This window comes from Bubalus bubalis, chromosome 10 (assembly GCF_019923935.1).
Source record: "Bubalus bubalis isolate 160015118507 breed Murrah chromosome 10, NDDB_SH_1, whole genome shotgun sequence".
NCBI classification, from domain to species: Eukaryota; Metazoa; Chordata; class Mammalia; order Artiodactyla; family Bovidae; genus Bubalus; species Bubalus bubalis.
In genome coordinates, this window is record NC_059166.1 from 43,631,366 (window position 1) to 43,653,347 (window position 21,982).

The 21,982-nt window shown below is 44.4% G+C and overlaps 1 protein-coding gene across 7 annotated transcripts in view; it reads left to right on the forward strand.

The window, feature by feature from the left end:
- Positions 1 to 21,982, forward strand: part of ANKRD6 (ankyrin repeat domain 6) — a 185,270-nt gene that overhangs the window by 129,926 nt on the left and 33,362 nt on the right. For all 7 annotated transcript variants that reach the window (XM_006055343.4, XM_044924285.2, XM_045161953.1 and 4 more), the window contains exon 3: positions 16,288 to 16,386. In XM_006055343.4, the coding sequence (XP_006055405.1) occupies positions 16,288 to 16,386 (99 nt within the window). The remainder of the gene's footprint in view (positions 1 to 16,287; positions 16,387 to 21,982) is intronic.

Genomic DNA, 21,982 nt, shown 5'->3' on the forward strand with positions numbered 1-21,982 from the left:
TTTCTGCAGTGGCTCTATTTGGCTTTTGAACCTCTCACCTTTGGCTTGGGGTTTAAAGAATTTTCTCTTTTCCACCTGCTCTGGCTTGTGTCTAACAACAACCTCCTGGGAGTCAGGGAGAAAAGTGAGGGATGGCTGATGGGAGACCAGTGGGGGTCTCCACAGTCTCCTCCCCTTCCTCACCCTCCACTCACAGCCGGCGTCCAGGGTTCCCTCCCCAGGCGGCCTGAGACTCTGTGTCTCACACCCAGGAGCCAGTGTGTTCTCACCTCCCTAGCGAGGGCGGAGCCTGCGCAGGGCTGATGTAGCCCAGTCCTTCTCTTGGATCCACACACTCTATGGAGGCTCTATGGGTGTACACTTACATGTCAGGTCAAACAGAAAATGCTTTTTGTTCTACAATAGCTAGAAGCATCGCCCTGTGGGAGGAACATCTCAACTGGGAAAACTCAGGCCTTTGTACTTTATTGTTAGAAATCAAGGAAACTTGACATGTGGTAGTAATTCTGAGCAACTGTTATAAAATGAACACATGTTCAGATTTTATTTAACTAATCCATTAGTGAGAGAACCAGTAAGATGTTGCAAATGGTTCAAAAGAGAATGCAAAGAATTACAAATATGCAGGTCTCAGGAAAGCGAAAATAAATTTGCTTATTAGATATAAAATTGGCTGGGATACACTGAATCTGCTAAACATGATTTATTGGCATCGTCCTCAGGATTCTAAGACTTACAAAGTTGTGAAATAGCTCAAAGACAGGGAAGATAACCAGGAGATGACCTGGGATAGCGCTGTGCCTGAGACAGGACTTCTAGTCATCTCTCTCTTTTTTATTCATTTTATATTTTAATTTTAAAATATTTTCATTTCAAAAATTATAGCTGCTGCTGCTGCTTGCTAAGTCACTTCAGTCGTGTCTGACTCTGTGTGACCCCGTAGATGGCAGCCCACCAGGCTCCCCCGTCCCTGGGATTCTCCAGGCAAGAACACTGGAATGGGTTGCCATTTCCTTCTCCAGTGCATGAAAGTGAAAAGTGAAAGTGAAGTCGCTCAGTTGTGTCCTACCCTCAGCGACCCCATGGACTGCAGCCTACGAGGCTCCTCCATCCATGGGATTTTCCAGGCAAGAGTGCTGGAGTGGGGTGCCATTGCCTTCTCCGAAAATTATAGCAAAATATGCATAATACAATATTTACTACTTTAACTATGTGTAAGTGTTCCATTCAGTGGAATTAAGTGGTTCACATTTTTGTGCAGCCATCAGCCCTGTCGGTCTCCAAAATTCATCTTCCCAGATGGAAGCTTGGTACCCATTAAACACTTCCTCCCCATAACCCCTTGCCCTGGTCGCTTGCAACCACAGCTCCACACTCTGTCTCTGTGATTCTGTCAACTGTTTAAGAATCTCCCAATTTTTTCTTACGAAGAGTAGAGGCAGTGAATCACATTCACCATCTATGTGACCCTGGCCAAGTAATTAGTAGCCTCCTTGAACCTTTGTTTCTTGTCTGTAGCATCAGCCTAACCCCTGCCTCGGGGATTTGTTGTGCAGATCCATCAAGATAATCCATGCAGAGTGCTTGTACAGTGTAACAAGGATGTCAGACAGGCTCAGGGGATGGTAGTTATTTTGACCGTAATTACTGTTTCTTCACTGGGGTCTCCAGAGGCACAGGAGTTATCATAGGTAGGTCAACAGTTCTCAGTATTGACCACATGTGTTATCACCTGGAGATCTTTAAAAAATACCAATGCCTGGTTTCTGATTGAATTGGAATGGGGTGTGGCTGGGTTTGTTTTAGAGCCCCAGGTAAATGAGTCGCTCACTGCTCCAGGCCTTCCTCCCCAGGCTCAGGAGGGGAGCCCCTCATGAGTGGTGGGGCAACGCTCTGTACTGAGCTGTGGGCAAGTCAGTGGTAGACACCTGGGATCCACCATGCTATTTGTTGAACTGCACAAAATAGTGGTATTCTCAATGCTGTAATATAGGCTAGAAACAAGTTTACCTGCCGGAGGTACAGTGTGTAGGGAGGCAAGTGCATGCTGTGAATGGTATGGCTTGCCTGGGAGACACGCCTGGCAAGTTACTGGGTCAGCACCAGGAAAGTCTGGGTGAGTGTTAACTTCTGATGGTGCAGGTGTTAATTAGGCAGGCAGCCTGGGGACTCGTGTTTATAGCAAAGGTATGGGGTGTCCCCCGGAGATACTCTTCGGAGGAAGGAGAGGACAAGGTAAGAACGGGTGTCGTGGGTCACACTGAAGTCTCTGCCTGGGCCTGAGAGGAGACGAGCTGTAATTGAGAGGAGTAAGCCTCGAAACTCAGGGATAGATCTGCAGCACTGACTCAGGCGTCTCAGGAGAGGCAATTGAGGCAGCTTTGGAAGGGAGCTCAGGGGGGGGCCCGATTCTCTTGGCCGCTCTCTCAGCCTCTGGGGAAGTTTTGGGAGTGGTGCTGTTCTGCTGCCTTCTTGCTGTGTCTGCAGTGTGTTCAGCGCCGTTAAAGCTTGGGCCACTTTCCCAGCTCTGGGCCAGCTTGGTGGGTGCGGTAGCCCAGAGACCCACTCTACACTGGGGTGTTCATACAGCTGGTCATCTGCATCCCCCAGCCCTGGGTCTGTCTGCACTGAGAATGGAAGCCTCAAGCTGCACAGCAGACTGTTTTACAGCCTAGATTAATGTGCTGGTAATACTCCTAAAGCCATGTCTTTGATAGATGCTCATCACCTAGAAGAGAGATTGCAGTGTCATGGCACAGTCGGGTGTCAGCATTTGTAAATCCTCCCCGTATCTTTCCTGAACAAAATGCTTTGGAGGATCACTGGTTTTCAGACCAGGAATCAGCCTGTCGTATGACTTCCGAAGTGTCATCACCTAATCCATGCTCTGGGGTCGTTGCAAAATGAGGAAGCCGGAGAGCAAAGGGGCTTTTGAAGCTGCTGAGTTGCCCACTTGGGCCTCTGCTCAGATGCCAGTGCAGACGGTCTGTTGGTGGATCCTCTATTAGAGTTCTTCTTTCTCTTTTCTTACTCTTTAAGCTGTAATGACTTCAGTTTCAGAAAATAGATGAAGCCAGTAACTTGTCTAGAGACTGAAAATTCCTGCTCAGCAGGCCTCTTGGTTTGTTTCCAGTGAAAGTTGGCTGTTGCATGTTTAAGTTGTTATAAACCAAGGATATAAACCAAGATGGGTGAGGAGGAGGCAACTGTGCCTGATCTTCTTTCAGCTGGTGTTTCTGTCAAATAGAGCAATGTATAAAGAATTATGCAGCATGAACAAGTGAAATTTATTCCAAGTACTCAAGGCTGATTCTACATCAGTCAACGTAATCCTACCATGTCAATAGGTGTCTTAGTCAGCTATAACATGATACGATGGACTGAGTGGCTTAAACACCAAAAATTTATTTTTCACAGTTCTTACAGCTGGAAAGTCCAAGATAAAGGTGCTGGCAGGTTTTGTTCCTTGTGAGGGTCCTCTTCCTGGCTTACCGACTTTTTTGCTGTGGAATATTATTCAACGTTTAAAAGGAATGGAATTCTGATAACATGTTACGACATGAATGAACCTTGAAAACGTTATGCTAAGTGAAATAAACGAAGTGAAAGGCAAACGAGAAAACGAGAAAAGGAAAGATATACCTATCTAAACGCAGAGTTGCAGAGAATAGCAAGGAGACATAAGAAAGCCTTTTTAAGTGAACAATGCAAAGAAATAAGAGGAAAATAATAGAATAGGAAAGACTCGAGATTTCCTCAAGAAAATTAGAGCTACCAAAGGAACATTTCATGAAAGGATGGGCACAATAAAGGACAGAAACAGTATAGACCTAACAGAAGCAGAAGATATTAAGAAGAGGTGGCAAGAATACACAGAAGAACTATACAAAAAAGATCTTAATGACCTGGATAACCACGATGGTGTGATCACTTACCTAGAGCCTGACATCCTCTAGTGTGAAGTCAAGTGGGCCTTAGGAAGCATCACTATAAACAAAGCTAGTGGAGGTGATGGAATTCCAGTTGAGCTGTTTCAAATCCTAAAAGATGATGTTGTTAAAGTGCTGCACTCAATATGCCAACAAATTTGGAAAACTCAGCATTGGCCACAGGACTGGAAAAGGTCAGTTTTTATTCGAATCCCAAAGAAGGGCAGTGCCAAAGAATGTTCAAACTACCGCACAATTGCACTCACTTCACATGCTAGCAGGGCTTCCCTTGTACCTCAACTGGTAAAGAATCCACCTGTGATGCAGGAGATCCCGGTTAGATTCCTAGATTGGGAAGATCCTGTGGAGAAGGGATAGGCTACCCACTCCAGTGTTCTTGGGCTTCTATAGTGGCTCAGATGGTACAGAATCTGCCTGCAGTGCAGGAGACCTGGGTTCGATCCCTCGGTTGGGAAGATCCCCTCGAGGAGGGCATGGCAACCCACTCCAGTATTCTTGCCTGGAGAATCCCCATAGACAGAGGAGCCTGGCAGGCTACAGTTCATGGGATCACAAAGAGTCAGACATTACTTAGCAACTAAGTACAGCACAGCACATGCTAGCAAAAGTAATGCTCAAAATCCCACAAGCCAGTCTTCAACAGTACATGAACTGTGAACTTCCAGATGTACAATCTGAATTTAGAAAAGGCAGAGAAAACAGAAACCAAATGGCCAACATCCATTGGATCATAAAAAAAAGCTAGAGAATTCCACAAAAAACATCTGTTTCTGCTTCACTGACTATGCTAAAGCCTTTGGCTTTGTGGATTACAACAAACTGTGGAAAATTCTTAAAGAGATGGGAATACCAGACCACCTTATCTGCCTCCTGAGAAAACTATATGCAGGTCAAAAAGCAGTAGTTAGAACTGGACACGGAACAACAGACTGGTTCAAAATTGGGAAAGGAGTATGTCAAGGCTATAAATTGTCACCTGGCTTATTTAACCTATATGCAGAATACTTCATGGGAAGTGCTGGGCTGGATGAAGCACAAGGTAGAATCAAGATTGCTGGGAGAAATATCAATAACCTTAGATATGCAGATGACACCACCCTCATGGCAGAAAGTGAAGAGGAACTAAAGAGCCTCTTGATGAATGTGAAAGAGGAGAGTGAAAAAGCTGGCTTAAAACTCAACATTCAAACAAAGATCATGGCATCTGGTCCCATCACTTCATGGCAAATAGATGGGGAAACAGTGGAAACAGTGACAGACTTTATTTTCTTGGGCTCCAAAATCACTGTGGATGGTGACTGCAGCCATGAAATTAAAAGACACTTGCTCTTTGGAAGAAAAGCAATGAGAAATCCAGACAGTATATTAAAAAGCAGAGACATTACTTTGCTGACAAAGGTCCATCTAGTCAAAGCTATTGTTTTTCCAGTAGTCATGTGTGGATGTGATAGGTGAATAAAAAGGCTGAATGCTGAAGAATTGATGCCTTATTACTGTGGTGTTGGAGAAGACTCTTCAGAATCCCTTGGATAGCAAGGAGATCAAACCAGTCAATCCTAAGGGAAATCAACCCTGAATATTTACTGGAAGAACTGATGCTGAAGCTCCAATACTTTGGCCACCTGATGCAAAGAGCTGACTCATTGGAAAAGACCCTGATGCTGGGAAAGATTGAAGGCAGGAGGAGAAGGGGACAACAGAAGATGAAATGGTTGAATGGCATCATCGACTCAATGGATGTAACTTGGAGCAAACTTTGGGAGATGGTGAAGGACAGGGAAGCCTGGCGTGATGCAGTCCAAAGGGGTTGCGAAGAGGCAGACACAATTGATCGACTGAAGAAGAACAAAATGAAATAAGAGAGACACAAAAGGACAAATATTGTGTAACTCCACTTATATAAGGCACCTTGAATAGTTGATTTAGTAGAGTTGAGAAGTAGGGTAGAGAGGGAATTCCCTGTTGTCCAGTTGTTAGGACTCTGTGCTTTCACTGCCAAGGGCCCGAGTTTTGGGGGAACTAAAATCCCACAAGTTGGCTGTTCGGCCAAAAAAAGAAAAAAGAAAAGTAGGATAGAGGTTAGCGAGAGGGGAGTTATTGTTTAATGTATACAGAGTTTCTGTTTGGGATAATTAAAAGTTACGAAATTGAATAATGGTGATGGTTGTACAACATTGTAAGTATATGTAATGCTGCTGAATTAAAAACTAAAAAACTGGTTTAAATGGTAAATTTTATTACGTATATTTTACCATAATAATTTTTAGAAAATTCACTCAAGAAGCAGCAGAAAACATAAATAGTTGAATTATCATAGAAAAGATTAACAATGTGATTAAACCTTTGACAAGTACTAGGGTCAAATGGTTTCACAGTCTTGTTCTATATTTTAACAACAGCAATAAAAAAAAAAGTTCCAAATGTTATTTAAAGTATTGTAAAGCATAGCTCAAAATGGAAAGCTGGATTTTTATGTTATGAAACCAGTGCAACCTTAATACCAAAACCAGGTAAATATAAATGAGAGTGAGAGAAATAATACAAGAACAATTGAGCAATCTCAATTATGAACTAGAAGCAAAAATTCTTAATAGTCCTACTTAATAGAATACAGCACATATCAGAATAGCACAGTGTGACCAAGTGGAGTTTGATCCAGGAATGCAAGGATGATTCCTTAATTCATTACACCAGTATATTAAAAGGAAAACAAACAAACATATGATTATATTAACAATTGCTGAAAAGGCAATGATTCCAATAAAAATCAGGAAATAAGAGAGAACGTTTCTCATCTCCCAGCCGTAGTTCTTCAGGCACTGGACTGCCATGCTTTCCTCTGTCGGCCTGTCAGCCCATTGAAAATGTAGTCTAAGTAGCTTCCGGTGAGGAGCGTGGAGGCCATTAACTGATACCTTCTAACTTGGGAAACTGATGTACTCTAGGAATCAATGGGATTCTTAGCAACCAATTGAGTCACTTGAATTATTTTGGTCTTTCTTCTGGTGGACCTTTCTAGAAACAAGCCCAAGCCTGGCAGTTTGTGCATCACCTCAAAAAGAATAATCTTATTAATTAAGCCATTTTATTTGAATGATTGCTTCCTGATCATACACATTTTTAATCATCTCTCCCAATTATTTATGATTATTAGTCCCTCCCCAAAATAAGACTTAGAGAAGCATTATGAAGCTTTTTGGCATAGGAAACTGATGGTTTTAAAAGGAAAGACTGTAGTGACTTCCCTGCTGGTCCAGTGGCTACGACTCCACATTCCCAGTGCAGGGTTCCCTGGTTCGATCCTGCATGCTGTAAGTAAAAATTCCGTGTGCTGCAACTGAGACCCAGTGCAACCAGATGAATAATTATTTTTAAAACTAATGAAAAATAAAAGGAAGGCCTGTTCTTTCAGAGGACAGTATCCCTGCCCGTGTGCGATTGGACTGTTGATGCCTGGGGCAGGAATCTTACCTCTGTCCCCTGCTATATCTTGTCTTATTAAAATTAGCCTGTCCTTTCAGTCTGACATTATGTTGGATCCTGATTTTTGTCATGCCAGGACTTTATTCCCTTGCTGCATCTTGTCACCTACAGTCTGATTAAAATGTGATGCGTCACTCATCCAAGTAGACAGGTAGATGAAACACATTTCCAAAATGGAAAGAAAGTTCTGAAGACTTTTTAAACTGTATGTTTTTTAATGAAAAGATTTATTCTCTATTTTTTTGTCCATGGCACTTTTTTTTTGGTTTGTTTTCTCCCTGAATGTCTTTATAACTTTGTTTTTATTGAATCATAAGCCTGAGAAGGACTTTGAAGTTTTGGACCCAAATCTACATCACTTCAAACAGTTGGAGCTCTAGAAATACTGTTTATGATAAGGGGACCCTGGGGCCACCTAAGAAAGTTGGTGGGGAATCTTCTATAATTTAAACCTAAGTGAGGGACTTCCCTGGTAGTCCAGTGGTTAAGGCTATGTGCTTCCAATGAAGGGGCTCAGGTTCAATCCCTGGTCAGAGAACTAACATCCCACATGCTGTGCTGTGTAACCGGGCATGGGGGGAGGACAGAAAAAACCCAAACAGTTAAAAAACAATCCAAAAAAACAAAACAAAACAAAACAAAAAACACCTAAATGGCTGGGCCAAATGGCCAGGATCCTAGCTATTATTTGTTCTGCCACAAGTAACATTTTAGCTCTTGAAAATCACTGACCATCTACAAGCCTTACTACCTTCATCCAAATTAAACTCTCAGAGACTCTTTTCAATCTGAATATTATATTGTTTCTAAGATATGTGCCACTCTTACTTCACCAACGTTACCACTTTCTTGCTCCCCATCTCTCTCTTTCCTATTTTCTATTCATTCCTTAAAGCTTCAGGTAATACAAACAGACTTTATTTGCCTCAAAAAAGACTGCATGACTCTGACCTATTATATTTCTCAGGATCTGAAGAAAGGAAGTGTTATCACTTTGACATTATTACATTGATTTAGGTTTTACCTAAATGCTTCTTGTCAAACTGCTTCCCCCCACGTGGGTCGCGTCTCTGCAACGGCCCTGCTTGTAACAATCCCTGGTTAAGAATGTTCAGTTGTTTTATTTCTTTGAGCTCATGAGCCTCAATTACTTTAGCTTCCCTTTGCCCCATGGGTCTGTTGTGATCTTGAGCAAAAGTGTATCATTCAACAAAGACAAAGTGTTCCGAGAATGGCTAAGCTCCTTCTCACTTCTTGGGTCCGCTCTCTTAGACCAGGTGGCCGCCTTGAAGAGTCGAGGCTCAGCATCCATGGGGCAGGCATCCACGGAGCACGTGTTTGTGGGACAAGTGTTGTTTGTGCGAAAGGCTGGCCCTTTAGTTGGAGAAGGCAATGGCACCCCACTCCAGTATGCTTGCCTGGAAAATCCCATGGATGGAGGAGCCTGGTGAGCTGCCGTCTATGGGGTAGCACAGAGTCGGACAGGACTGAAGCGACTTAGCAGCAGCAGCAAGCAGGAGAGAGGAGCTGTGAACCAATCTCCAGGTCCTGGCTGGAGTAATGAGTGACCAGGGTTGTGACCCAGCATTCCCGGGCACCATGGAGTCTGTATGAAGAGAGAGTCTTTTTTTCCCCTGCAATTTAATTTTATTTATTTTTTAAACTGGAATATAATGGCTTTACAATGTTGTATTAGTTGAAGCTTTCCAGGTAGCTGCCAATGCAGGAGACATAAGAGATGTGGATTTGATCCCTGGGTGTGGAAGTTCCCCTGAAGAGTGCATGGCAATCCACTCTAGTATTCTTGCGTGGAGAATCCCATGAACAGAGGAACCATGGGGTTGAAAAAAGTCAGACGCGACTGAAGCTACTTAGCGTGCACGTTGTTTAGTTTCTGCTGTACAATGAAGTGAACCAGCCATATGTATACATACATCCCCTCTCTCTTGGACCTCCCTCCCACCCCACCCCATGCTTCAAGGTCATCACAAAGCACCAAGCTGAGCTCCCTGTGCTCTCTAGCAGCTTCCCACTAGCTGTGTAAAATAGCTCTCCCACCTCTAGCTGGGAGTTAGGCTCTTCCAAATGAGCAGCAGAGACTTATCGTTCAGAGCTCTCTTTATGATACCTGTGAGTATAATTTATGGGTCACCTGCTGGATCGCGAGTCACTCTGATGTTCCTGTGCAGCAATTCTGCTAGAAATCAGGACCCACGGGGCTCAACCTGCAAGAAGAAAGCAGCACCCAGACCCGCATTGTTGACAGTGAGGCCACTTTTTCTGTGGTTGTTGCCTGGCAACGTCTCTAGGCCCTTTGCTGTTCACTTCCCTGAAAGCGAGTGGCTCCAAGCCTCTGCCCTTCCCTGGTCGGATCAGGGAGATGTGCTGCCTTGCAGGGTCCTGCAGCCCCTACTCCACTGGTCTCAGATGGCTGGTCCTGACCCCAGGGCAGGTTGGAGAACCTGCACAGCTAAAGCCTTCAAGGAGGGATTTATAATCTCCAAGTACACGTTTGTTACGTGGAACTTCTAAAACACCCACGCTGAGACCCCACCCTAGCTTGATGGAATCTGGGTGTAGAATTTGAGATTTAAAAAATATTTTCAGGTGAGTCTATGGTGCAACAGTGTTGAAAACCCATCATTTATGTTATAGCTCGAAAAATGTGGTCCTAATACTAGCAGCATCTGCTTCTCCTGGAGCTTGTTTTTGTTTGTTGTTCAGTTACTGAGTTGTGTCCAATTCTTTGTGACCCCATGGACTGCTTCCCTGTCCTTCACTATCTCCTGGAGTTTGCTCAAACTCATGCCCATTGATTCGGTGATGCCATCCAACCATCTCATCCTCTGTCACCCACTTCTCCTCCTGCCCTCAATCTTTCCCAGCATCAGGGTCTTTTTCCAGTGAGTCAGCTCTTTGCATCAGGTAGCCAAAGTATTGGAGCTTCAGCTTCAGCATCAGTTCTTCCAATGAATAGTCAGGGTTGATTTCCTTTTGGATTGACTGGTTTGACGTCCTTGCTGTCTCAAGAGTCTTCTCCAGCACCACAGTTCAAAAGCATCAGTTCTTTGGTGTTCAGCCTTCTTTTGGTGGCTCATATGGTAAGGAATCAGCCTGCAATGCAGGAGACCCACGTTCTATCCCTGGGTCAGGAAGATCCCCTGGAGAAGGGAATGGCAACCCACTCCAGTATTCTTGCCTGGAGAATCCCATGAATAGAGGAGCCTGGTGGGCTACTGTCCATGGGGTTGCAAAAGAGTCAGATAGGACCGAGTGACTAACACTTTGACTTTTTCACTTTCAGCCTTCTTTATGGTCCAGTTCTAACATCCATACATGACTACTAGAAAAACTATAGCTTTGACTAGACGGACCTTTGTCAGCAAAGTCATGTCTGCTTTTTAATATGCTGTCTAGGATGGCCATAGCTTTCCTTCCAAGGAGCAAGTGTCTTTTAATTTCATGGCTGCAGTTACCATCTGCAGTGATTTTGGAACCCAAGAAAATAAAATCTGCCACTGTTTCCACTTTTTCCCCATTTATTTGCCATGAAGTGATGGGACCGGATGCCATAGTCTTCTTTTTTTGAATGTTGAGTTTTAAGCTAGCTTTTTCACTCTCCTCTTTCACCCTCATCAAGAGGCCCTTTAGTTACAGGAGCTTGTTAGAAATACAAATTGTCAGTCTCCACCCCAGATCTACAAAATCAGAAACCCTTTAATGGGGCCCAGATAGCTGTCTTTAACAAGCCTCTGCTGCCCTATGAAGTTTGAAGACCACTGGTTTAAGGCATAATATTAACGCACAAGCAAGCTAGTTTCATGTGACCTGTGAATGTAACCGCAAAAGCACCAATAGAAAAGATACAGTGGAAAAGTAAGGATAAAAGTGACAAATCATTGTATGGGGTGGGAGAACTGCGAATGCTTTGCTTTTATGTTCCAGATTTTTAGTGAAGTCATTATCTATTTTTATTTTATTTTTTCTTCATTGTGGCACACAGGCTTTCTCTTGTTGTGTGAGCAGGGGCTACTCTCGAGTTGCAGTGCCAGGCTTCTCATTGTGGTGCAGTTCTGCCCACGGGGAGATCACGGCCTAGTTGGAAGTTCAGTCAGCACAGGATTGGTGGTTTCCTGGGGGGAGCTGAAGTGCTGTGGGCGTGGAGAAGGCAGCTGGGGCCATTTCTTCTTGGGGAACAGAAGGAGAGTGTTCCCCATAAAGAAGGTCCTTCCCGAGAGACATGGAGACTAGAGACCTTTGACTGTATTTCAAAAATGGCCGTGGATGAGATCTAGCTGGTGGGAAGGTCAACCCTCCAGCGAAGGCCCACTTGGTTACCTAGGGCACCCGAGATCCAGCTCTTTACCCATGTCTGTGCCATTCACAAGATCTCACCAAGAAAAAGGTGAGGAGGGGCAGCAGTTGGGGGTCTTTGGGGGTGAGGGCTGAGACCGAGGGAAGGACACCCGTGATGGATGCTGGGTGTTGCCTCGCTTATCCTATCTCAGTGGTTAGTGGAGACTGTTCCTATTTCAGATGAGTAAACGGGCTTAGGAGAGTGGCCAACACAAAATAAACCAGGTATTACTAGTCAGAGTTGGGATTTGAACCATGCTTGTTGAGCTCCAGCGCCTCTGGCCTTTCCTTTTTTGGAGAGGGCACTCTGCTGACCTTGGATGAGGAAGGTGCCTCTAGTCCAGGGCCATTCTGTTAACACCTTATAGTTTCTAAAGCACCCTCCAGACGTGATCTGGTTTTAAACCGCATCCATGTTTCCTTCTCTGGCCTTCTGATTATTCGTGTTCACTTGGACAATCCCTTTTGCCTCCTTGGGCTTCAGCGTCCACGCAGTAATCCCTGGTTGCTGACAAGGATGTTCCTCAGGGCTCCCCTGACCTGACTCTCATTGACCCCTCAGCCTGTGGCCTCCTTCCCAGCCTCTCTCAGGGCAGCTCCTCTGGTCATGGTCTGCACTTTCCAGATGCTCAGAAACACTGTATCCTGCCATCTTGTCAGTCTTCCTCACCGCACACATCTTTCTCCTTATAATTGTGATGGGCTTCCCTTTGCTCAGAATACCCCAGAAACTTTGTGAAGGTCTCTAATCGGATGTCCTGGACAAGGACACGTGGTAGGAGGAGCCTGGGGCCAGGTCAGCGAGGGGAACCAGGCTATTTGGCTTCATCTGATCAACTGTGGGGAGAAGGCAATGGCACCGCACTCCAGCACTCTTACCTGGCAAATCCCATGGATGGAGGAGCCTGGGAGGCTGCAGTCCATGGGGTCACAAAGAGTCGGACACGACTGAGCGACTTCCATTTCACTTTTCACTTTCATGCATTGGAGAAAGAAATGGCAACCCACTCCAGTGTTCTTGCCTGGAGAATCCCAGGGACGGGGGAGCCTGGTGGGCTGCCGTCTATGGGGTCACACAGAGTTGGACACGACTGAAGTGACTTGGCAGCAGTAGCAGCAGCAGATCAGCTGTGGACAGTTTGTCGGAGGAATCAAGGTTAACCAGCCCGTATAGAACATAATCACCAGCTGAGGAAGGTCACGCCTTCATCTTATCTCCAATGCTGCCTTTTTATGAAGGCTTTTTATAGCCTCTTTTCTTGGGAGAAACTTTTTTCTCAATTAAGAATTCTAATTTTAACGTGAGCTCTGACCTCTTTCTTTCCAGAATCATTCTAATGCTTTGATTGCATTTCACAGGTTGAAATTAAAATCCTTTATTGTCTACTATCTCTGTTTTTCTGCAAGGCTAGTTACCCTCGGCAAACTGGCCCTTGTCGAGAACACAAATGTGTTTATCCTGCTAGAGTATCAGTAAAGGGCTTTGGGAAGCTCTGTCGAGATGCAAAAAAGGACTCAGGCCATATGAAACCCTTATTCCTCCAGGAGTGTTTCTGTATAGGTGGGGTCTGTGGTTAAATGCTGTTTGGAAACATTTCTTCACAGTGAACCTGAGGGAGAAAGCAAAGAGAGCATAATGTCTCCTTTAGAAGTTGGAGAATTTGGAGCTTGGCAAGGTCAGTTTTCCAGATGGGAATTGACTTACTCTGAAGAGTGCTGTTCTGGGTGTGAGCCTCAGTGTCATAGCTCAGGAGCCCCTGGCAGGGGACAGTCATCTCTATGACCCACCAGCAGGGCTGAGAAGCCACCCACTCAGGTGCACAGGAGCACACGTGTTCTGTCACCCACTGGGAACAGCCTGGAGCTCACCAGTGACAGAATGAGTGAATAATGTGACAATATTTTTTTTTTTTAATTTTTTTTATTTTTTTAAATTTTATTTTATTTTTAAACTTTACATAACTGTATTAGTTTTGCCAATTATCAAAATGAATCCGCCACAGGTATACATGTGTTCCCCATCCCGAACCCCCCTCCCTCCTCCCTCCCCATTCCATCCCTCTGGGTCGTCCCAGTGCACCAGCCCCAAGCATCCAGTATCGTGCATCGAACCTGGACTGGCAACTCGTTCCATACACGATATTTTACATGTTTCAATGCCATTCTCCCAAATCTTCCCACCCTCTCCCTCTCTCACAGAGTCCATAAGACTGTTCTATACATCAGTGTCTCTTTTGCTGTCTCCTACACAGGGTTATTGTTACCATCTTTCTAAATTCCATATATATGCGTTAGTATACTGTATTGGTGTTTTTCTTTCTGGCTTACTTCACTCTGTATAATAGGCTCCAGTTTCATCCACCTCATTAGAACTGATTCAAATGTATTCTTTTTAATGGCTGAGTAATACTCCATTGTGTATATGTACCATAGCTTTCTTATCCATTCATCTGCTGATGGACATCTAGGTTGCTTCCATGTCCTGGCTATTATAAACAGTGCTGCGATGAACATTGGGGTACACGTGTCTTTTTCCCTTCTGGTTTCCTCAGTGTGTATGCCCAGCAGTGGGATTGCTGGATCATAAGGCAGGTCTATTTCCAGTTTTTTAAGGAATCTCCACACTGTTCTCCATAGTGGCTGTACTAGTTTGCATTCCCACCAACAGTGTAAGAGGGTTCCCTTTTCTCCACACCCTCTCCAGCATTTATTACTTGTAGACTTTTGGATCGCAGCCAATCTGACTGGTGTGAAATGGTACCTCATAGTGGTTTTGATTTGCATTTCTCTGATAATGAGTGATGTTGAGCATCTTTTCATGTGTTTGTTAGCCATCTGTATGTCTTCTTTGGAGAAATGTCTATTTAGTTCTTTGGCCCATTTTTTGATTGGGTCATTTATTTTTCTGGAGTTGAGCTGTAGGAGTTGCTTGTATATTCTCGAGATTAGTTGTTTGTCAGTTGCTTCATTTGCTATTATCTTCTCCCATTCTGAAGGCTGTCTTTTCACCTTGCTAATAGTTTCCTTTGATGTGCAGAAGCTTTTAAGGTTAATTAGGTCCCATTTGTTTATTTTTGCTTTTATTTCCAATATTCTGGGAGGTGGGTCATAGAGGATCCTGCTGTGATGTATGTCAGAGAGTGTTTTGCCTAGTTCTCCTCTAGGAGTTTTATAGTTTCTGGTCTTACGTTGAGATCTTTAATCCATTTTGAGTTATTTTTGTGTATGGTGTTAGAAAGTGTTCTAGTTTCATTCTTTTACAAGTGGTTGACCAGATTTCCCAGCACCACTTGTTAAAGAGATTGTCTTTAATCCATTGTATATTCTTGCCTCCTTTGTCAAAGGTAAGGTGTCCATGTGTGCGTGGATGTATCTCTGGGCTTTCTGTTTTGTTCCATTGATCTATATTTCTGAGCCACCCACTCAGGTGCACAGGAGCACACGTGTTCTGTCACCCACTGGGAACAGCCTGGAGCTCACCAGTGACAGAATGAGTGAATAATGTGACAATATTTTTTAAAATAAAAAATAGAATGTCGGATCCCCAAAATTGCTAAATGACATTGTTTAGTTTAATACCATTTATGTAAGGTTTGAAGACAAGCAAAACAATTTTTATCTATTGTGCATGGTTACAAACATGTAGTAATGTATAGTAACACGCAAAGAAACGATGAATTCCAAATTGATTGGTTATCTAGGGGGTGAGGGGAAATGAGATATGGGAGGGATTCACAAGGAACACCTTTGGTTTCTTTAGTTTTTTCTTAAAGTGCTTGGTGACAGTGAAGGTGTTAGTCGCTCCGTTGCATCTGACTCTTGGCCACCCCATGGACTGCAGCCCACCAGGCTCCTCTGTCCACAGAATTTCCCAGGCAAGAATACGGAAGTGGGTTGCCATTTCCTTTTCCAAGGGATCTTCAATCAACCCAAGGGATCGAACCCGGGTCCGGTTTCTTTAGTTTTCTCTTAAAGTTAATGGTGGGTATGTGCATTTTCAAATATTATTCATATTTTTGAATGGTTGAAGTACTTTGTAATTTAAAAATTTTTTAATTTGTTTTACAAAGGAGAGAATCTGTTCTAATGGTTTGTCCAGCAGTTTAAATTTTGAGGAATTACTAGCCAGACGTCTCTGGGGCTAAGTAGCTTGACACTGCTGCTCTTCCATCTCTTGCCGCATCAGATACACTGTGGCCACGTCACCAACCCTGACTATCACACCAGTGGGGAAATCAGAGAAGGCATGAAAGCCCTCACCTTTCTACTTGCCTGTTGGATGAATAGGAGTAGAAATTATGCACTAAAGGAAATCTTCACATTTTGACCATATCTTGTTCATAACTCATAATGCCAATAGCCAAGGTTACCTGAGACAAACTTGAATTCTGAGTAAATCTAAGCATCGCTTGCCAAAAGGCGGGGGAGGAACACTGCTGTGCAAACCTTGCTCTTTTGATGCCTCGTTCTGAAATCAGTGTTTGCTCTGCATTAACAGCATGGCCGGACGCCCCTGCATCTTGCTGCCAATAAGGGCCATCTTTCTGTGGTCCAGATCTTGCTGAAGGCTGGCTGTGACCTCGATGTCCAGGATGATGTGAGTAGAAGCCATCATTCTGTTGGGGGATGGCTGTCAACCGGGCTTGTCTGCATAGAATCCCACAACGTGTACCTAGCTGTGAGGTGGGGGAGGGACAGTAGTTGTTGCTCTCCAGCACTTTTGAGCTCCACCTTGGTGGGAAGAACTTCCTCTTGAAGCCCTGCTCTGGGACCCATTCTCAGTAGCAAGTGTGGTTTGGTTTTCCCATCATAGTTCCTATCGAGTATTATTATTTCCTATCTATTATTATTCAAGTGCAGGGCCTTGAAGGGTGTTTTGCCTGTTTCCTTGTCTCAGTATGAAGGAGCACACTACACACGCATGCACTCATGCACACAGATTTGGGCAAGTCTTGCTGGAAATGTGTCATTGATCAAACTTACCACTGGAGAAAAAGATGAAGCTTAAAAACTTAAATTTTTGTCTTTTCTTGCCTTGATTTCTCTTAGTATACATTTAGTTTAAAAGGACCTATTTAAAGAAAAAAACAGAACATTGATCTTGTGTAATCTGAGAAAAACGACGCCTCCAGAAAGATTCACTCTGGTGCTCTGCCATGATTGAGAGTCATTCTCTGAGTTTCTTCAGTCCGATTACCTAGAAAGAGATTCTGCTTGGCTCTTTTGGGTTCAGAAATCCATTCCTGAGTAAATCAGCAGTGGCTGGCATGGAGTCCTGTAGTGTAGGGGGTAGCCCTGTTGGGTTTTTGGGCAGGCTAGATTCTCTAAGAAGGGGATGTGGGAAAGACTATGTAAATTGTTCTCCAGTGGGCTATTAGGAAAATGTCCTAATGATAATCTGATTGGAAACTCTTTTTGAAAAGTTTCTAACTCTGGCTGTGATTTGTACAGTAGAACTCGAAGAGGTAAGAACTTTTATGAGGGACATAGAGTCTTGGAGACTTTGTACTCATAAACCCCTTTCAGAGTCACCTTTAATCACTGTGCTTACCGAATGTTATCCAAGTTCAGACCCTCTGTTGGGCTAGAGTGTGGGTCACCAAAGTGCTTCTAGTCTTGAGTCCCTGTGTAATGTCTGAAAACTTGGCAAACACACAAGTTGAGAAGGACAGCATTCACAAAGCAATAACTAAATGTGTCATATCCATGGGCAGAAGGCTGTCAGTGTCATTCAGAAATTTCTGGTTATATTTGGAACCTGTTGAGTCATCAAGGATGTTCTTTTCAAAAGATGCTGACCTAGCTTTAAGCTGTTGATTTCCACCCCAGGTCACAATACACTTTTTTCTTTCCCAGCACCTTAGCCATCATAACATACCTGATTATATCTTATCCTTACATGACAGGAGCAAAAATACAGGGAGAGGGAAGAGATTCTGACCACAGGAAAGGCAGGGCATTGAATTGTTGGTGCAAATATGTTGGGCAGCATCTGCTCTTCTCTGCACAATTAAAGCCCTTGCTGCCTTGGTGGCAAGGCTGCAGTAATACCAGGGTGCGAACCCATCGTGACCCAGCACTCTTGCCTCAGGTCCTGAGCTCCAGGTATCACGTGTTCTGCAGCAAGAGCTATGCAGACTTTCCAGAACTACTGCTGTTTATATCAGGCAAGATAGGAAGTAAACTAGTCAGGAGTTCTCACAGGGTAGCCAAAGGGGTACAGGTCAGCAGAAGGAAAGCCAGCTCTACCGTTAGAGGGGTACTCTTTATTTATTGAAATTATTTTTATATTTTGCATCTTTCCCTTGCCATAGACAATGCATATATTGTTTCTCTCAGTTTAAAACGAAAGTGCACACACAACAACGAAACAGTGTAAAAACAGCTGGAAGTGGAGGTTTCTTGACTCTCACTAGTTCTGAAGTAATGATTTGTCATAATATGGTTCATGTATGTCTTCTGTGTATTTACTCTGCTTGTTGATCAGCCTTGAAACCCATGCAGGAATTCGAGGAAGAAAACTCCTTACAGATAGTCTTTAAAGAAGCTGGGAATGGGAATCCCCTGGTGGTCCAGTGGTTAGGACTCAGTGCTTTCACTGCCATGGCCCAGGTTCGGTCTCTGATCAGGGAACTAAGATCCTGCAAGCCATGAGGCACGAGCGAAAAATAATAAAAAAAAAAATAAATAAAGAAGCTGGGAGATTAAGTATTGGAAAAAAAAATTTCAGAAGTTACCTGTCTTGGGTGATGGGTAACAATAGAGAATGTTAATGTTTTGAAGAATTTACTCCTAACTTCATGTTCTACAGATACTGTGCTTTGTGTCATGGTAAAGACTGAGAATTAGTTGAAGAATGACCTCCAGTGCCCTGGAGTGGGATTATTATGAATTTGAACCTGTGGAAACCAGTTCTTTAGAATATGGAACTCCAGGAGCAAATTCCCTCTTGCTTCCTGCCAACCCTGTCAACGCTCATTGGAGCACTAACGCCATCTCTGATTGGTCTATGAGCCATCACACAGCCCCCACCTCAGAAATAGTCCAGGACCCCGTGGCCACGGGAAAAGGCACGAAGGAAGAGAAAAATAAGAAAAACCAGAGAAGACAGGCTAGGAAGAACCCCAGAAGATCAGAGAGAGAGAAAAAGAGGTCAGCAGTTGTTTCGTGCACCTACCCTGTCTTGAGCTTCCTTGCAGTATGGCTGCCTGTGCCACCTGGGAGGGATTCCTCCTGAAGAGGGGCAGGGGCTGCCCTTGCATGACGGGGGTTTCTTCTATGAGCTTGGCTTTGGAATCTGCCCACACTGTGCTCACTCTTTTTCACCATGTAGGAGAGAACACGTATTTCGGAACCAAGTGTTAGACCTCAGTGGTTGCAAACCTTTTAAAATCTCTACGTAAGAAACACTGATGTCCTAGAAAAATGGAGAGCTGGCAGTTCATGCACTTTGCAGACAAGTCCCTTTGCAGTCACTCTGGAACATGATGTGCATGTTCCAAATTAAAGTGCCAAACTACGAGTTTGCTGGGTTTTCAAGTTCCAGCTTCAGCGTTTTTCTTCTGCTTCTTTGTAGTTAATCATTCAACAAATACTTTTCAGGTGCTATACTTGCCAAGGCATTGGGCTAAAGTACTTTGCTTGATGATGCCATAAACAGGCAGCCCCATCCCCCAGAAGCATCTAATTGTTTTAAAGACCTATTTAAGGTTAATTGACTTCACAGGTTATAAACAGCATGCTGCTACTGCTGCTAAGTCACTTCAGTCGTGTCCGACTCTGTGCGACCCCATAGACGGCAGCCCACCAGGCTCCCCCGTCCCTGGGATTCTCCAGGCAAGAACACTGGAGTGGGTTGCCATTTCCTTCTCCAATGCAGGAAAGTGAAAAGTGAAAGTGAAGTTGCTTCAGTCGTGTCCGACTCTGTGCGACCCCATGGACTGCAGCCCACCAGGCTCCTCCGTCCATGGGATTTTCCAGGCAAGAGTACTGGAGTAGGTTGCCATTGCCTTCTCCTATAAACAGCATGAGGCAAGCACAAAAAGCCTTGACAATTTGAATTCTGCCTCAACTGTGGGTACATTTGTGCTAAGTCTCCTCAGTCGTGTCCAGCTCTTTGCGACCCTATGGACTGTAGCCCACCAGGCTCCTCTGTCCATGGGATTCTCCAAGCAAGAATACCAGAGTGGGTTGCCATTCCCTTCTCCAGGGGTCCTTCCCAACCCAGGGATCGAACCTGCATTTCTTATATCCCCTGCATTGGCAGATGGGTTCTTTACCACTGTTGCCACCTGGGAGACCCCTGTCCCAACTGTGCTACCCTGAATCAGCTGGTTATTCTAAGCTAGGCACTGAACTGCACTGGACCTTGGCTTTTCAATCAATAAAATGAGGGAATTAGATGCCACAGTGCTTGGAGTGTAGTAGAAAGTCAGTAAATAATCACTGAATAGATAATGAATAAATGCTGTTGAAGGTGCCAAATTTCTCCCAGCTTTTTTTTTTCTCCAAAATTTCAGAATTTCATGGTTGATCTTTAAATCATAGAGAAATAAAGATTATGTCTAAGTTGCTGCTTAGGTCTGTTAATAAGTATGTATAGAGGCACATTTTGTTTCAGTATTTGAAAAGTATACTTCCTTTTAATTTATTTAACTTTTTATTTTGTATTGGGGTTTAGCCAATTAACAATGTGATAGTTTCAGGTGAAGAGTGAAGGGACTCAGCCATAGATAGACATGTATCCATTCTCCCTCAAACCCCCCTCCCATCCAGGCTGCCACATGACGTTGAGCTGAGTTCCCTGTGCTACACAGTAGGTCCTTCTTGGTTATCCATTTAAAATACAGCCGTGTGTACATGTCCGTCCCAGCTCCCTAACTATCCCTTCCTCCCGTCCTTCCCCCGCTGGCAACCACAAGTTCATTCTCTAGGTCTGTGAGTCTCTGTTGTGTAGAAAGTATACTTTTGAAATAATACTTTTATTTCCAAAGGAAGTTTTAGTTTTATAGGAGGAAGAATTGATTTGCAGGTCATTGACCCTGTTGCAGTAAAGGGTCTTAGCTGTTCATTTAAGTCACGTTCTGGGGAAGAGTAGATCTGAGACAGCCCGAGGTGGCCCTTGACTTACGTATTCCTGTCTCTCGGTGGCTGGTTTTTATGTGCCAGAGAAACCCAGAACCACCCCACCTCATGTGAGCCGAGCTCATGGTCCCTCTTGAGGGCCTTGCTGGGTGGGGAATGGCTGGCTCTGGCCTTCACTGCCCTGTACATCCAACGGATGAGGCAAGGACCCAGGCTCTGAGTGCATCTCTGACCGAGAAGCGTGAAGATGGAGGGGCGGCTGTGTCCTGGAGATGGGCAGGCCCAGGAGAAGGGGCCCGCCGGAGACACCTGTGCCAGGAGCACGAGGACCACGGGGCTCCCACCACAGCCTCGCCCAGGCCGCCAGGTCTCCTGAGTCCTGTTCATCCATCTGGAAATCTACTGTTAAGGGCTGAACTAGAATTGAGATTTAGCTTCCTACGTTGAGTTCAAGTTTCACAAAGGAAAATTATCCCCACAGAAGCAAGTACAGGAGATTCATGCGAAAAGCAAGTAATAAATCACAGTGGTGTTCTGGCTTCAAAGTTGCCTCAGCTCATGATTTAGTGGCAGCCCATGAAGCACAGTAAAACATTTGATCTGAAGCCAGGCCGCCAACACGACCCACGCTTTATGAACAACAAAATGGTTACGTTTGGTTACGTAAAGGGGTTGTTCTAATTGGGCCAAGGAGTGCAGGTTAGTGCGCCTGCAGTGTGTAGGAATGGTTAAAGGCCTCTAACAACTAGAAATCTGACCAAGTCGGTGTTTACTCTGAAGAAGGGGGCTGCAGCCTTACCTTTGTGGCTGAGAACAGGGCACCTCCTTTCTCATCAGGTCAATAACAATAAATTACACTTGAGGTCCATTTTGAGAAAACCCATCATGACGCTGATAGGGAAACACGCAGTCTTGAAGATTCTTACAGAAGTTTTCAAAAATTGAGACTGGGGCTTTCCGGTGGCTCAGTGGTAAAGAATCTACCTGCCAGTGTACAGGAGACACAGATTCGATCCCTGGTCCAGGAAGATCCCACATGCCATGGAGCAAATAAGCCTGTGCTTTGGAGCCCGGGAGTTGCAGCTACTGAAGCCTGCACGCTCAACTAG